The sequence below is a fragment of the Myotis yumanensis genome, unplaced genomic scaffold (assembly GCF_028538775.1).
Source record: "Myotis yumanensis isolate MYYU_CA2020_CCGP unplaced genomic scaffold, mMyoYum1.0.hap1 SCAF_1, whole genome shotgun sequence".
Lineage (NCBI taxonomy): Eukaryota > Metazoa > Chordata > Mammalia > Chiroptera > Vespertilionidae > Myotis > Myotis yumanensis.
This window is the reverse complement of record NW_027223752.1, coordinates 19,226,996-19,245,327: the sequence shown is the minus strand read 5'-3', so window position 1 is coordinate 19,245,327 and position 18,332 is coordinate 19,226,996. Positions and strand designations below refer to the sequence as shown.

Genomic DNA, 18,332 nt, shown 5'->3' with positions numbered 1-18,332 from the left:
TTCCAGGCAGATTACCCTCAATTGGAAGGGAAGTTGTGAATTGTCCTGGGACGTCTGCCACATCCAATATTGGTCTGAGATGTCTGATTTCCTTGGCATTAGAGCAAATGGAAAAGTCTGAGAGGCTGCAGGGGAAAAGAAAAGCTGTACTTGCTCTGTTTCACTTCGTAAATTACTGTAGGTCTAATCTGGTTTCCCAAGGACAGCCCCAACGTAATTAAAATGGTGCCCCTTCATCCTCAAGAATGTTCTGGATTGGATGATTAGTTATTTAGTCCCCTTCACCCTCAAAAGTGTTCTGGTTTGGATGATTAGTTATTTAGTCCCCTTTAAACGGATCACTTCTATTTCTTGTTTTCCTAGTGCTAAGGGCCGTTGGGATACGCTTGTCTTAATTTATGTCTGCTGGACTCAGGGGGCCGGCAGAGCCACTCCGTGAGGGCGGGACCAGTCAAAAGATTGGAGGCCACCCAGTTTGACTCTTCCACCCAGTGTTAAGGGGATGGATCTCATGATGTCAAAGGCCCACCCAGATGTGATGTAACTTCCTGCAACTTAAGTATATAATAAAAGCAGCTTTGGGAGCTGGCTTGCTCTCTCTCTGCATGCTCTGTCCCTCCAGAGGGCAGGCACCACACCCAGCCCAAGTTTTTAGTCTATTTTATGTCTGTCTTTCATTATTTCTTCAATCCCGAAAGCACCTCCTAGATTGCATGAACCGGTTCAAGTCTCTTCCCATGCGGAACGCAGGAAGAATATAGCCCCAGGAAACCGCTCGGTATACCCAGTACCGCACATATCTGAACTCTACCTTCCCTCCTGCCACCATTCTATGACACAAGTCAGTAACTATCCAACTCCCATAGATTTACCTTTCCAGAACTCCCTCTCATCCATCTGTTCTAACAGTGTATTAAGCTTGAGCTGGAGCAGCAGTAAATGAAAAGCCAAGGATGACAGATCAAGTGAATGCTAAGTGTCCTACCAACCCTGTGATGTTATAGCTATGATCTGCATTTAACATGTAATAATGTCACTAGAAGGGAAGTACCATGGTGGTAATAGAGGAAAATTCCATGTATACGAAATCAGGAAGTTGAAACTATCCAGCATTAGTCATCCTGTAGCGCATCATTGTACCTTGCATTTGGGAGGCACGCCACAAATATTTGTGCAATGTGTGCAATCTGCAGAAGAGGAAACACAAAATATTTAACAGAAAAAGTAGCTTTGCCTCCAGGACAAGCCACTGGTTCCTATTAGTTCATATACCAGAGTAATTCCTTACTAGAGAAAGTATCTCTTGTTTCAAATTTATTTTCTATGCTCTATTAGACAAGGAAGTTTCTAATAAAAACGTGAGAATACAAGCTGAGAAAGGGAAATCCTTGGACCACTGACACAACACTCAAATTTGCTCAAGACGTGAGAAAACGGAAATGGCAGTTAGACATGTGGGTCTTTTCTCATCATTTGGTAGCTGGCTTCCCTCAGACCAAGCAGAGAGAGAGAGAGGGAGGGAGGAGGAAGTCTCGAATTTTTCTGACTAAACCATTGCTTCTGCTTTATTCTATTAACTAGGGTGGCGCACTAAGTCTAGCCTCATCAAGGTGACAGAAATTAGGCTTCACCTTTTGAAAGGAAGGGTTTCAAAGAATTTGTGAACATATTTTAAAATCACACACATACACCTGAACAGCCATAGGCAATTTTCCCCAATCTGACAATGGATTCTGTATACCTAACCCTACCCTTTGAAGTGCATATCTACCTTGCCTTAGGACAAGTTGTGTTAATAAATAGCAAAGGGTCCTGAGACAAGGAGAACTTAGTTCCTTTAGCTAAGTTTCCTCTGGCCCCTAAAATGCCTTCCAAAATTATGTTTCATCTCAGGACTCATGGTTAATCTACACACAGCGCCTTCTCCAGATTCCTGAACCCTTCTAGATGCTAGATTAAGACCACCAGCATTATATATATTGGTTTTAGAGAGGACGGAAGAGGGAGAGAAACATCAATGATGAGAGAGAATTATTGATTGGCTGCCTCCTACACACCCCCCTTCTGGGGATTGAGCCTGTAACCTGGGCATTTGCCCTTGCTAGGAATCGAACCATGACCCCCTGGTTCATAGGTCAGTGCTCATCCATTGAGCCACGCCAGCTGAGAAATACCTCTCAGTAAGAGGCCCCAGGCTTGGCACTAGAGCAGCCTGCCTTGCTTGACAGCTTGCCCTCTCCTTGGCACCTCCAAGCCCAACACAAGTAGCAGCCATCTGCCCATCATTCTGTAGCTCATGCTGGGTGGCCCCAGGCACAACATGGGCAGTAGTTGACTCTGCACCTTCCAGGAGGTCCCAGAGGTCCCAGAGCCAGTGCACAGATGAAAAACAAGAAATCTCCAGAAAAAGAACTAAATGAAATGGAAGCAAGAAAACTACCAGATACAGAGTTCAAAACAATGGTTATAAGGATGCTCAAGGAACTTAATAAGAACTTCAAGGAAATTAGTGAAAACATCAATGGCATAAAAAAAGACCAGTCAAAAATGAAGGATACACTAGCTGAAATGAAAAATAATTTATAGGGAATCAACAGTACGTAGAAGACACTAAGAATAAAAGCAGTTATTTCTCATTTGAGGAAGCAGAAAACACCCAGTCAGTACAACAAAAAGAAAAAAGAATCCAAAATTATGAAGATAGTTTAAGGAGTCTCTAGGACTACTTCAAGCACACCAATATTTGCATCATGGGGGCACAGGAAGAAGAGAGGGAGAAAAAACTTGAAAACCTATTTGAAAAAAATGACAGAAAACTTCCCCTACCTGGTGAAAGAAATAGACATACAAGTCCAGGAAGCACAGAAAGTCCCAAACAAGAGAAACCCAAAGAGGCCCACACCAAGACACATCATAATTAAAATGCCGAAGGTTAAAGACAAAGAGTGAATCTTAAAAGCAGCAAGAAAAAAGCAGTTTCCTACAAGGTAGTTCCCATAGGACGGTCAGCTGATTTCTCAACAGAAACTTTGTAGACCAGAAGGGAGTGGCAAGAAATAGTCAAAGTGATGAAAAGCAACTACCTACAACCAAGATTACTCTACCAAAAAAAGCTACCATTTAAAATTGAAGGTCAGATAAAGAACTACACAGACAAGAAAAAGCTAAAGGAGTTCATCACCAGCCAACCAGCATTATATGAAATGTTAAAGGGTCTTCTTGAAGAAGAAGGAGGAGGAGGAGGTGGAGGAGGAAGAGGAGGAGGAGGAGGAGCAGGAGGAGGAGGAGGAGGAGGGAGAGAGAGGGAAAGGGGGAGGAAAAGAAGAAATCAAGAATATGAACAATAAAATGGCAATGAATACATATCTATCAACAATTGGAACTAAAAATCAAAATAAACAAACAAGAAATCTAATGAGCAAATTAAACTGATGAATAAAATAGAACCAGAGGCATGGAAACATGGAACAGACTGAAGAATCTCCGAGGGAAGGGGGGGTGGGAGGAATGGGAAGAGATTAACCAAAGGACTTATATGCACATATGAATAACCCATGGACACAGACAATAGGGTGATGAAGGCCTGGGGCAGGGCAGAAACCAGGTGGAGGCGGGCAATGGGGAGAAATAAGGGGGGGGGGGGGGCATCTGTAGTACTTTCAACAATAAAGATTTTCTTTTAAACCTTAGGAATGTCTTCTCCCCACACTCCACCACCCTCTTTTCACCCAAGAATTCCTCCTAAGAAGCAATAAATGCTGCTTTAACTAGTGAATTTGTACCAAACAGACAATGCAGCCTCACAAAGGACCCTTCATCAGCAGGTTAGGCTCTTGCACTGTCAGCCCCATGGAGAAGTTGGAACTGGCAGAACCACATTCTCTTCCCCTTTTCCACATTGCGGGCACAAGTGCCCTGCCACTGCCCAGTGTTGGGTGTCCATTTTGTGACCTCAGAAGACCAGAGAACTGGCACACCAAAAATGCATATCCCCTAAAAGCAGTATTTAAAATAATTGCTAATTGGCTTTTTCTCACTTTAGTATTTGAAATGTCACAGAGACTCAAGAGCTCTCAAATGACCAACTCTTCATTAATAGTCCTGTGGTTGAAAATGCAATATTGTCAAATATTCTGGACTAAATGAAAAGCAAAATTTTTAAAAGTTATTAAATGTCTTACTGTGCAGAATTGGCAATGGTTCAGCATAAGTCGGCTACAGTTTTTCTCCGATTTAATCAAAGGTGAAAGTTTGTGTTTCTTGTGTTTTTTAGCTACATCCTTTTTTTTGAAGAGCAAAATACATAAATGTTTGGTGTGAAAAATACCTTTTTCCTGAAAGCAGAAGTATAGTCTGTTTAGGTAAAATAGGAGATACTGAGAGTCATGAAATACTCATGTGTAAATGCAATAGATAAGCCGATGTGCAAAACCAAGCAAAAATGAGAACTTGCATAAATCATTACTTTCATTTTTTTGAAGGCTTAAGGGTTTTATTATTAATTTCCACATTGTACTTTAATTTTTCATTGCTTTGGTAAAAATACAAGGTATTCTGAATTTTTACATTACTGTATGCTCAATTACTTTGAAAATTCTCATGCATTTTATAAATTAAGTTATTACTTTTATTATTCTCAGTGAAAGACCTACAAAGGAAGTATAGAAAACCTTTACATTCTTGTATTATCCTGAATAACCTCAACATTAAAGTCAAGGTTATGTCATAAAACTTTTCTATCTCTAGGGAGAATTTTTAAAAAGTGCAACAACAACCTCTAATCTTCTTTTATAAAAATAGATTCAAATTGTCTTGATTACAGTCTTTCAAGTTAAATATTTGCATCTCTAATTAATTCTGTTCTTATAAAGTAATATGCTCCCCTATGTAATACAAATTTTAGATGACAAGATTCAACAGTGATGTCCGATATTTTTTTATATCTGAAAAGTTCTAGGAGCTCATTTCACTTCATATTAAAGTACTTATAGATTTGGTGGCAACTGTCAACTACATGAGTTTTCATTATAGCAATCCATGTATTTCTCAAAATGATTTTTCAGTTTCATAAAATTATTGGTTTTTCTAAACCAGTTAGTTCAACTAGTTTTAACATGGTTTTAGCAATCATTGCCTTTTATTCTAATAATCAAAGGAGAAAATGGTTCTATGATACAATACTATGAAGCCAAACCACTCAGTCACTTTAAAGAACAAAAGATTTAGTTAGCCCTGCTGTCACTCTGATTAAGCACTGAAATATGCTCAGTATATACCCAGCCCCCACCTTCCCTCTGCAGTTTTTCTCCCATGGATCTTGATCACCCTGAATTCATCTACAACATCCTACCCTACCTCCCATCCAATGATCGTCCTATCTTTTTGTACCTCTCTTGGAGTGTTTATCTATTTTTTTTTTTTTGTCATTGTATTATGGTTATTATTGCACGTACCTTTCTCCTTCCCTAGGTGATAAGATCCTACAGGCTATAACCAGGTCCTACATAGCTCCGAGCACTGTGTGCTAAGGGTATTAGATATATTTGTTGACAGAACAAATGAATGACTGAATCAATGAATCACTGAATTTTAGTGCATATTCTATTAAATAACCCCCATGTAATGTTGGTATGCATGTATACATTGTAATTAAGATGCAAAGAGAAAAGCTAGTTACAAAAAAATATACTCTAGTAAATAATAGATAAAACATCTTTTAAAGTATTTAGGAGACTTTTCTGGTTCAGATTTGGATAAAATACCTCCCTCTTGTTAAGGTGCTGCTTCCTCATTGGTTTATGATGAAATATGAGTGCAACTTCCTGTCCACTCAAAATGTGGGTTTCTCTTCTTGATGCAAGCCGACTTTTCTGGCTCCTCAGTTGATAAAATCGTCACCCCAAGAAACATGGGTAAGTGTAAAATTTTTAAATGAAATAAGATTTCTAAGTTGATAACATACTTTTGTGTGATTGTCAGTGATGTTTGCAATGTTTTGTCTAGTTTAGATTGTATAAATGTGGCGATGCGGAGCATCATAAGAGAGAAAAGAGGATGACACGTGGTTTCCTCTATTTTGAGGAATGATAAAAGGATGTCAGAATTGGCATTTACAATTAGGTAAAATTGTATGCAAAAGGGGGATGTTTATACTCTGTTCCCTCTTCATTTGGCAAACTGAATTAAGTGGTTAGAAAGATAGGTCTATATTCAAGAAAGCGCCTGGCTGTAGCGTTAGTTAGCACCATTTCCTCATCAGCACAATGGTCTAGTGATACTTTTTATACCATCATAACTGAAGTGAAATTTGGAAGTAATATATTCATTATTAAGAAGTATCGATTAATAATTCTTTTTTTTTTTTTTTTTTAATATATTTTATTGATTTTTTACAGAGAGGAAGGGAGAGAGATAGAGAGTCAGAAACATCGATGAGAGAGAAACATCGATCAGCTGCCTCCTGCACATCCCCCACTGGGGATGTGCCCGCAACCCAGGTACATGCCCCCGACCGGAATCGAACCCGGGACCCTTGAGTCCGCAGGCCGACGCTCTATCCACTGAGCCAAACCGGTTTCGGCCGATTAATAATTCTTAATAAGTGAGTATCACACTGTCTGGCATGTAGTAGAGTCTTAATAAGTAGCTATTAAAATGATAAATGAAGGCAAATGTATCCTATAACACTGTAGGGGAACATTTTTTCTTTTGATCACTGTCATCAATGATTTGTACTATTTTAGGAGCTGGTTAAGAATAGTTATTATATTTTAATATGCTATGGATTATCTTCTTTTGGCAATTGGTAACAATGAAAACAAAAGTCAAAAATGTACTTTTTTTCAGAACTAGTTCTAAAAATAATTTTTCTGAAAGTTTGATTAGTCACAATAATAACTGAAAAGATGTATGAATAATAAAATTATGTATGCATTAAAATCTCAGATCCACACTAATTTAACAACTATTTTCTGCAGAGCTGGTATTGTATGTGAAATGTTACTGTACAAATTATACTCTGAGGGCCTCTGGCTTCTCCACTGTGGTCAGAGTAGATGGCCAAAGATGACCTCCTTTTAGGAAATGTAAGGGACAGCACAAAGGACACCTATGAACTACTGGTGTTGTCATTAAAACAATAATATTAGCTAATATTGCCATGTTCTAGGTACTTTGCTTCATGTGTTATGTCATTTAATCCTCACAACAACTCTAAGAAATGGGTACTATCTGACTATCTTACACCTGTGAAAACTGAAAGTTAGAAACGTGAAGAGACACACATGTTCACAAATCCCCTGAAGACTGCATTTCAGTCTCCAGAACACACCCACTGCCTGTTTCGCAACAGAGAAGACCCCCAGTATCTTCTTCATCAAACCACTGGGTCTTGTGGCTGTCTCAGTCAAGACAGGGAATGCTTTTACACAGAAAGAAATGTGTCCCCTTGAGAACTTTATAAGTCATCCTAAAACCATTCTTTCCATTTTACTCATCTTATCTTTTTTTTAGAGAGAAAAGGTTACATATTTTTGAGTAACATGAGTAAAGGAGGAGGAGGCCCCCACTGACTTAGCTCTCTTGGTCCTGGTCCTGAGGAAGGATATGTCATGGTTCAGGTGCTCTCCCAGACACAACCAGCCCAGTAATGGACATGTTGTTCAGCCATCAAAGTTGCATCCTCAGTAGCTTATTCAATCCTTCATGCATCTCAGATTTTTTTCTAGTGTCCTTTTCCTTCTCACTTATATCTTTTCTTTTAGAAGGATTTTAGGGGTTAATTTTCTCAGTGGTAGTTTATCTGAGAATGTATTTTTGCTTTTGAAATTTAGTTCTGCTGGGTAGACAATTATGGGATGACATTTTCTCAACCATTTGGAAATACCAATCCACTGTGTTCTGGTGTCTGTTATTATTGCTGTTGAGAACTCCTTTGTCAGTCTAAATTTCATCCTCTGTAGTGAGTCCATCTTTTCTTTCTGGCTCTTTTTTCTTAGTTTTTGTTGATCTGCAGTTTGATGACAATGTGTCTGGTGTAAATTTCCATCTTCATTTGTTTGTTTTTAATCCCAGTGGGATTCACTGGGCTTTATACATTTGAGGATTCCATGTCCTTCATGAGTTCTAGACTGCTGTTGGTCACACTTGTTTTGTGTTGTATGTCTGTTCTTTTATTCATTTTCTCTCTAAAGCTTTTGGGGATCTGGTATTCTTCTTTCTTGTTTTTCTTAAATTTCACACATAATGGCTTCTCTCTCTCTCTCTCTCTTTCTCTCTCTCTCTCTCTCCCATGTTTGTTGGAAGTCTATTTGTAAGAATTCTTTTAAGCCTGTGTTGGGGAGCGTCCTCCAGGGAGGATTTGTATTTACTTCTTCCTCATGCCTAGAATATTTATTGTTGGTGCATTCATTTTCATATTATTTAAATTACTTATTGTTTTGTTTTGTTTCTATGAATTGCTTTTTATATGAGGAAAGAAGTTAAACCATGTCCTTTTTAGGAAGGCAAAATGGTCCATCTGCGGTTGAAACAGATATTGATTGTCAAGATTCTTTACATCCCATCTCATATAGCCTTTTTATTCCATTTTTTAGCGTTTTAATTGCAATCAACATTCATTCGGAAGAATTCACATATCCTCAGTGTACAGCTTGCTAAGTTTTACAAACAGAACTTGTTCATGGTATAAACACTTTCATAAAGAAACAAAACCTTAAAAATTCTCAGAAGTCCCAAAGTGCCCTCTTCCAGTCATTACCTAACCCCTCCAGTTAACAACTTAACCACTACCTGGCGCCTTCTCCTCCTCCTCCTCCTCCTCCTTCTTCTTTCTCTCTCTCTCTCCCTTTCTCTCTCTCTCTCACACACACACACACACACACACAAATGTTTACTATGACACTTTACATGATTTCCTGCATTAATGCAGATCAGCTCTGTTGAGAAGGAAGAGAAATGCACAATGGTTCTTACTTGTAAGAGATGATTAGATAGATAGATAGATAGATAGATAGATAGATAGATAGATCTCACAGTAGGTCTTTATATGTTCTTCATTATCATATTATAAGTAGTAAAAGATAATTTCAACTTTAAAACAATTCACAGAGGATTCCTAAACTAAAAATAAGTTATAAAATTCAGCCTCATAACTATGAGAACTGGGAGATTGTTTTTTCTTGGTGTGGTAGCAAGATATTTGCTCCTTTTAGCCATCTATTTCCAACATCAAGCGCAAGAAAAAAATAAAAACCTGTTTAAGTAAAATTCTTACATTATCCATTATAACTTGTAGAAAAGAAACACTTTGCATTTTAACCTTTCAAAGAAAACATGGCGATAGTTCTAAGCAAACATAACAACACATTGCCACAGAGTTTGAGGACATGATGTAAGATCATTTTTATAAGTTTATTTGAAGGCCATGTTTTTTAGAGAACATAAAAGAGATGACTTCTAGAGAATGTGAGGTTTTATATATCTAATTTTCATAAATGATTATTCATAAGTCATGTTCTTTAATTAGAACTGTTCTAACTACAAGACTTGTGCTAATCTATTGGTGCTACTATTTAGATGGAAAATAGAAAATATTATCTTCCTTCTCAACAAAGGCAGTCTGAATTGTTGCAAAAATACCTCAGATTTTTAAGGTATTTTTGTACAAAAGACAAAAAACAAAATAAGAGATTCTAGCATTACAATCTAGGTTTGTGGCTGAATTCTACCAAAGATTAGATAAGTCATTTGGGGTTAATTGCTTAATAGGTGGCTCAAATCTGTATTTGAAATATATGATTATAATAACTAGCACAGAGTTGTAGTGAAACATAAATTAAAACAAATATGCATGCCATTTAATACAGTGCCCAAAACATCTAGCCCTCACTACATGGACCACTACACTGATTTCTGACAGCATAGATTAATTTTGTCTGATTCTTAATTAGATAGTGTATACTCTTTGTGCCTGCCTTTTTCTGTCACTCTGCATTATGTTTCTGAACTTCAACCATGTTATTGCATGAATGAGCAATCATTTGTTCATTTTCATTGGTTCATGGATTTCAATTGTGTTGATATACAACAATTTATTTATCTATTGTACTGCTAGTGAGTATTCCAGTTGGGAGATATTACAAATAGTACTACTGTGAACATGCTAATTCTATATCTTTTTGTAATCATATGCATCTATTTCTGTTGAGCATGTGCCTAGAAGTGGAGTTTCTGAGCCATATGATATACACAAGTGCCAGTTTTCCAACCAAGGTACACCCATTGATGTAAAGGGCTATTTTTCACATTCTATTCCTATTTTTAGGTTTGGTAAAACTAGAACACTTCAGTTCTTCATTTTGTTTTAAGAGTGACATATGTATACTACACACCCTGAATATTGGTTAAGCTGTCAGAATCCTTGTGCCTTGTGGAGACAGGTCTCTTTTGTGTCTAGGGCTCAATGACACTTGGAAGGGGGTGGTTTTGATGTTATCCGCACACAGGTAGAAGGCAAATCTTCCTTCTCTTGACTAGTAACTCTACAAAACTTTCTGTAAATGCACCCATCAGATAAATCATAAGGCACCAATGGGCCTCACTAGCAAAGGAAGATAGAAGTATTTCTCTACCCCTATATGGTGAAAAGGGTGGATTCTCTATTCCTATATGAACCTGTAACATCAAACTTGTGTATATGTATATGTGTGTGTGTGTGTGTGTATATATATATATATATAGATATATTGCCCTGCAAAATGTACATACAATTTGCAAAATTACAAAGGCAGTGTTTATTAAAATATATTTCATTTTCAAAATGTAATAGAATCAGTGGTAAAATGAGTACACATTTTTGGGGGACACCATATATATATTCACCTAATAAAGAAGGAAACTGATGATCACAAGATTTTTATCAAAACTGAGAACATTCTGACCTTTATTTCACAGGAGTATCAGAAAGATAACGTGAGTTAACCACAAAGGAAGCGAAGGAAGAACAGAAGAGATAGTGTTATCTGATTCTTGATGAAGGTTCAGCAAGCTCTGCTAATTTAAAATACTTCATCAAATTTCTTGTGACAATATTTTCTTGGCTAATAAGCTGATTTTGAAAGTGCCTTACCTCTAGAATGCCTATGAAATTAACATTTTTAAATCATACAACCATATAGTTTATCATACACTCAAACGCCTTTACTGTTACAAACACATCAATGAATTTGCCATCTTTTTTATTATCTCTTAAGATGACTTTTCAAATTTAGTTTTGCATTCTTAGATCATGTCCAGTGAGAAAGAGAATTCCCTGGAATCTAGTATCTCTTGGATGATTCTTATTTGAAGTAAGTAAAATATCTCAGCTTGATTTCCTTTACTGAAGTCAATTAGATCGTTTTCCCATTACAAACACCTTATTGTAGTTGAATGCATTTTTTAAAATCTCTAATAAGTAAAACACAAGAATATTGCTTCAAAATCCTGGTGTATCTTTTAAACATCTAATTTATTCTACTTCATCTTTTATTACAGAAACAAAGGCATTTTAAAAAGAGATGTCAATCTCTGTGAAATTTATTTGTGTTTGCACCAACCTCCTGAGATTCACACCAAACAAACTGGAGACAACAGACTCCGAAAGATTGATCCTTGAGGGTTTCCTCACCAGCATTCCGTGATGATAAACACATGGACGTCCACCCACCAGAATCAACTGGCCACGCTAGCTAACCGCCAGGGGCCTGGATCCTGACTCCACACCATTGACATCTGTGTGAAAAGGGATCTGTGCCCATTCTTTAAAAGCATTCATGAATTAACCAGCACTTTTGGAAGCAAAGAAAATTGAAAAGTGAAAGAGAATTCGATGTTGAGGACAAACTAAACGAGGCAAGACTTACTTTGCTGTTTAGCTCCTAAGAACGAATGTAATTGCCACGTTGAAAAGAAGAAAATGAACAGCACATGTACTGATGAGCAGCACGACCTGGATCACTATTTGTTTCCAATTGTTTACATCTTCGTGATAATAGTCAGCATTCCAGCCAATATTGGATCTCTCTGTGTGTCTTTTCTGCAAGCAAAGAGAGAAAACGAATTAGGCATTTATCTCTTCAGTCTGTCACTGTCCGATCTGCTGTATGCTCTCACTCTCCCTTTCTGGATTCATTATACTTGGAATCAAGACAACTGGACTTTCTCTCCTGCCCTGTGCAAGGGGTGTGCTTTCTTCATGCACATGAACTTTTACAGCAGCACAGCTTTCCTCACCTGCATTGCTGTGGACCGGTACCTAGCAGTTGTCTACCCTCTGAAGTTCTTTTTCCTAAGAACAAGAAGATTTGCATTCATGGTCAGCCTGTCCATCTGGGTAGTAGAAACCATCTTCAATGCTGCCATTTTGTGGAAAGATGAGATATTTACAGAATATTGTGGCACCAATAAGTCTACTTTTACTCTATGCTATGACAGATACCCTTTGGAGAACTGGCAAATTTGGTTCAATTTCTTTAGGACGTGTATGGGCTATGCTATACCTCTGGTCATCATGATGGTTTGCAACCTGAAAGTTTACCAAGCGGTGCAATATAATCAAGCCACGGAAAACAGTGAAAAGAAAAGAATCATACAACTACTTGTTACTATCACATTGACTTTCGTCTTGTGCTTTACTCCCTTTCATGTGATGTTGCTGCTCCGCAGCATTTTAGAGCCTAGAGTTGACGAAAAGTATGGGAAGCAGACCTATAAAATATATAGAATCACGGGTGCATTAACGAGTTTAAATTGTGTTGCTGATCCGATTCTGTATTGTTTTGTAACTGAAACAGGAAGATCCGATATGTGGAATATATTAAAATTCTGTACTGGGAAACTTAATAAATCACAAAGACAAAGAAAAAGCATATTTTCTATGTCTACCAAAGATACTGTGGAGTTAGACACCCTGGAATAGAACCAAGGAATTGTTTTAAGATGCACAATATTATATCACCATGATTACATTTTGAAAAGGAAAACTAGCATGGGATAGAACTAAGTTTTCCAAACTGAGGGAATATTTTAATATCCTCTCCAATGGGGAAATATTTTGAAAGTGCACTGTGCAGCTCCTTGGCTTTTATTAAATGAATATTAAACAAAAACCTAATATTTCCTAATTACTCAGAATTGTTATTGTTGATGGCAATTGTTTTTGTATCTATGCTATAATCCCTCAGAGGTTAGTACGATATGCAGAACTGTGTGTCTTTAATTTGGTAACCTTTATGTCTGGTTTTTATTATTTTTCTCACTCTTTCTATAGATTTTAGGCTGTCAGCTATAACGTCTCCCAACCATATGTCCTTGTCTCCAACAACCTCAACTACAAAATACCTCTTCTAATCTTCTCACTCATAAGTAAATAATTATTGAGCCCACTCTAAATACTGTTTTGTGTTTATTATTGGGATTACAAAATATATGGTTTCATGAAGCCTAGTGAAACTCACATCAGTTCAGAAACCTACTCACTTCTATATAAAGGAAAAGTAAATGGGCTAGAGTGACAATCTGAAGGCTCTTCCATGATATAAAGCACATGAGCTTTGTGGAAGCTCTTTCAGCTTCTCAAAGACCTTCTTTACTTTCTTTCAAATCATATTTTTGTTTTATTTTGATTTTTAAATATTCACAGTTAAGTACATAGTAGTTGAAATTACCAGAAGCTTAATGTTAAGACTAAAAGACATTACAGATAAAAAATGCATTTATTATATTAAATCTTATATTAGGGGACTTCTTTTAGGACTTACAATATTTAGAAATATTTAGAGAGTCTTGATATAATATGTTCTTTTGAGTTGTCATTATAGAAATTACTCTGCTAGTTTTAAGTAGGTATTAGGTGAACATTTTTCCTAACCAATGTGTTTTAATTTTTATTTTATTTTATTTTTATTGATTTCAGAGAGGAAAGGAGAGGGAAAGAGAGATAGAAACATCAATTATGAGAGAGAATCACCGGTCGGCTGCCTCCTACACTGGGAATTGAGCCCATAACCCGGGCATGTGCCCTGACTGGGAATTGAACCGTGACCTCTTGGTTCATAGGTTAATGCTCAACCACTGAACCATGCTGGGTAGACCTAACCGATGTATTTTTAAAGATTTTTATCCTACTCTTCTCCTTTTCTTCTTCCTTCTTTGTCTTATCTGTTTCTTCTACTGCCCCCGCAAATGATCAGATAATAAATGTTTTGATTCCATTTGCTAGTCTCGCAAAAAGCCAGATAACAAGTCCCATCTCCCTTCAATAATGAATTTATAGATACACACTAAAAAACCAATAAGTGCACAAACTAACTCATTTTCCAGGGAAATTTCCATGATGGTGTGTACATAAGAGGAAAACCTTGCTTGAGGACCATATGTACATTTTCTGTTCTTTGCATTTTTCTGGTCCTAAAGTTTGTAGAGAATTAATAAATTGTGTTTAGGCACTCAGAGAAACACATATGCTGAAAAATTGAAGTTATACCATTAAAATGAAGAGTAACTAAAATAGGCCCTGGCCAGGTAGCTCAGTTGGTTAGAGCATTGTCCTCATACACCAAGGTTTCGGGTTTGATCCCTGTCAGGGCACATGCCTGGGTTGCAGGCTCGATCTCTAGTGTGGGGCATGCAGGAGGCAGCTGATCAATGATTCTATCTTATCATTGATGCTTCTATCTCGTACCCTCACCCTTCCTCTCTGAAATCAATACAAATATATTGTTAATTAAATAAACAAAAGAAGCAACCAATGAATGCATAAATAAGTGGAACAACAAATCAATGTGTCTCTTTCTCAAATCAATTTTTAAGAAAGGGTAATTAAAATGCTTTAGGCTGTGTGACTAATTATTGACAAATTATTAGCAGCCTGTGAGTTGAATACTTGTTAAAGTCTCATGTCTTGTCCAAGATCACAAGACTTCCTAAGAATCCTGACTTCTCTCCAGAGTTGCTTTGCTCCTTTTGTTTATTTATTTACTTTTTAAACATTTCTACTATTTCTTTTGTTAAGCATGCTAAAGACATATGCATGAAGAGCTGTTCAGGATAGACACTGAATTTTGGTCAGGAAGAGGGGGAAAAAGGAGAGTTGTTTCATTAATACCTCTGAGAATATAATAAATCCTATAGATCTTAATTAAACTGTTACAGAGAACTGGCTGGGTGACTCAGTTGGTTGGAGCATTGCCCTGTACACTAAAAAGTTTCGGGTTCAATCCCTGGTCAGGGCACATACAGAGAGCAGCCAATTGATGTTTCTCTCTCTATTTCTCTATCTCTCTCTCTAGTCAATGGGAACGTATGTCCTTGAGTGAGGATTTTTTAAAAATATTTTACCTTGGTTACATGAAGAGATGTAGCAAATACATATGTGTGGCACCTTTAATAAGAATGTTCTAGCCCTAACTGGTTTGGCTCAGTGGATAGAGCATTGGCCTGCAGACTGAAGAGTCCCAGGTTTGATTCCAGTCAAAGGCACATGCCCTGGTTAAGGGCTCCCTCCTCAGTGGGGGGCACGCAGGAGGCAGCCAATCAATGATTCTCATCATTGATGTTTCTGTCTCTCCCTTACCCTTCCTCTTTGAAATCAATAAAAATACATTAAAAAGAAAAAAGAATGTTCTACCCAATGATTGACAGCAAAACCATCGATTTAGGATGTTGTGAGATAAGTTTCAATATAAACCAGGCTGCTGAAACCTTCGGGCAGCCTATCCTTCCTATCAGAGCAGGGCCATTCGTGGAGAATCCATGCTGGGAGAATGCTCAGATGATTGAGTGCAAAGCCTCCAGACATGATCTGAAATTATCTATACTCCCAACATAGGGAAATTAAGCCTTTAGTTTTAAAAGGTTTTTTTTGGCTCTTGATTAAAATTCTCCATTAAAAACTAAAAGTACTTCTGGAAGGAATAAGACCTCACCTGGGACTCTGTTTTCAGAAGACCTACATTGGGACACTACCGATCCACTTACCTATGAGATTTTTTACCTCAGGTATTTTTTGTGCTCTCCCTATAAACTGCAAGGACAATAAGAACACTTGCTTTTAACAAGTAGGTGTAAAAAATACTTTGTAAATGTTGATTAGAGCATTGTCCTGAGATTTCTTAATGTTCATTATTACTATTCTCATCTTTATCAGGATTGGTAGCCAGCTACCTAAGAAATAGAAAAGCCCCTGGAGGGACCCTGTGGGTAGGCATGTACCCATGTGGGCTGGTAGGAGCTGGCTCTCGCACGCACTGCTATGGTTACTTCCTCCAGGTGGTTAAATACATCCACTAAGGCACTTTAAGGGCCTCCTTGTTCCTGGTTCTGTGGGACATCCTCAATATGCCTGCTCATAAGAGTTCATAATTCTGAGGAGACATGCTCAGGACATTATCATAAACACACAGGTAAATATCCATTTTTAAATTTTTACTTTTTATTTTCTTATTAAAAATGTCATTTTTAACTTAATGAACTCAATTAGACCTCTGGATAGGCCAGGGAAGTGACTGAGCAGAGAGATATAAAACCTCCAATTAAGAACTTGAAATACAACCGAAAAAACCACCTCATTTGGTTCATGTTATACAGCATCACCTCCCCAGGAGCATCTTGAGAAAATCTGCTTTCTCAGCCTGATTTATTCCTTTTTCTCTTTTCTGTCTAAGCTGAACCGCGCCCCCCCCCCCCCCCCCCCGCAAGACCTTATATTTCTATTCTTTAATGTCATAGTCAAATAAATAATATTCATCTATTACCTCAGTTGACCTTGTGAACTTGATTTTTTTTTAAGCAGATGTACCAATTTTAAAATAGAATATGTGATGCATAGCATATAGGCATTTCTTTTTACATCACTTTTATCTTGCCCTGGGCTTCACTCTGTCATTTATGCATAGGGCCCCTGATCCTTTCTAGTTGAACCCATCCACAGGTTGCTATGGAAACGCAACAGCTACTATAACACCCAGTCCCACAAAGGCCTTTGTGATAATAGGCTTCTTTGTCTAGGTCCGTCAGGTGAGTCTGCCATGAATCAGCAGGCTGCTCCTCCAACAGACACATCCACACACAAATACGTATCCATAGACACATACAGCGACAACCTGCCCCATCTCTCAAAAACAAACAAATACCTGGTCCTTTGTAGCACTTGCTTGTGCTATAAGATATCTAATACCAACTAGTTGAATACACGTCACTGCCTTAATTTCTGAAAGAAGGCACCATATGTGAATTTTCATTTCCTTATTTACTAACTCAGCAGCTAGGGGGACATAGCTAAGATTCTCCCTCCCTATCTTTCTCCCTCCTTCCTCCCCTAGCCAACCAACAGTGGCTGCCAAGGGAGCGATGGTAAGGAAATTTTTACCTACATTTTTCTTTTCCTCTACTATCCTGGACAAATCCAGTTCTGACTAAGATGTTTTATTTGCATCTCTTGGGTAGACGCCTTTGGGGGAAAATAACAGAAGGTTAATTTAAAAGAAAGCAAGAATGTCTTGTTTTTTATTTTTGTTTTTTCATAGTATAAACACCTGATTCGATTCAAGTAAAAGAAAATTTTAAACACTATTTTTATCCTTTGCCATTTCACAGCTTAAAGATGGAGTGCAAAGTGATCATGTTCATGTTATCAGCTGCACTCGCTGAATGCACCTTAGTTGTAGGAATAAGCTGACGATGGCAAAATCAAGTCAAATTTGGGTGAGGGGGGAGTGATGTGGAAATTAAGATTCCTCTCCTCCAAAGATCCTTTTCTTACTACATCGTTTGTTGCAGGCCAAGAAAAATCACACAGGGACCCTGTCTGTGGCCACTAGGTGACGATCATGTTCTAATTGGAACTTTGAAGTTCATGGCCAACTGGTGCTCTTCAAGAGCAAAAAGTAGCTTAAGGAGATTTTTTTTTTTTTCTATCCAAGAAACAATTTAGAAATATCTCCTATGAGTTGGAAATGAAAGGGGAGAAATGCTGAAATTCAGTTTGCATCATTTATTTCTCTGCTCTTTGGAAAACTCAGCAATAATCATCAGATAATTTCACTTGGTTTAAACTCCATATGTCATTTCAGTATTTTTTTTCAGCCTGTTAAAATCAGTCCAGATGTAAGAGAACATAGGCTAAATTGTGTTATTCCTGAAAGATTGTAGATATAACATTGGTGACCTGTTTTTTATTTAGTTATCTGACTCAAAAGAAAATACTAGCTACCCTTCACATAAATAGAAGCATAAAACATTTGAACTACTAGCTGCTTGCAATTTTGCCTACTATGACGAGATTACTTCTATAA

The 18,332-nt window shown here is 37.5% G+C and overlaps 1 protein-coding gene across 2 annotated transcripts; it reads left to right on the top strand.

The window, feature by feature from the left end:
• Positions 1 to 5,842: 5,842 nt before the first annotated feature.
• On the top strand, positions 5,843 to 13,389 carry GPR65 (G protein-coupled receptor 65). Of its 2 annotated transcripts, none has more exons than XM_070403480.1 (2): positions 5,843 to 5,912; positions 11,536 to 13,389. In XM_070403480.1, exon 2 carries the CDS (start codon positions 11,957 to 11,959, stop codon positions 12,956 to 12,958), a length of 1,002 nt encoding a protein of 333 aa, XP_070259581.1. In that variant the 5' UTR covers positions 5,843 to 5,912; positions 11,536 to 11,956; the 3' UTR covers positions 12,959 to 13,389. The 2 variants fall into 2 exon arrangements, with proteins under 2 accessions (XP_070259581.1, XP_070259583.1); XM_070403482.1 differs by lacking the exon at positions 5,843 to 5,912 and adding an exon at positions 11,292 to 11,348.
• Positions 13,390 to 18,332: the final 4,943 nt, after the last annotated feature.

Bases quoted from the DNA above. Each gene is read 5' to 3' on its own strand.
- GPR65 (XM_070403480.1), top strand. From the start codon at position 11,957: ATGAACAGCACATGTACTGATGAGCAGCACGACCTGGATCACTATTTG.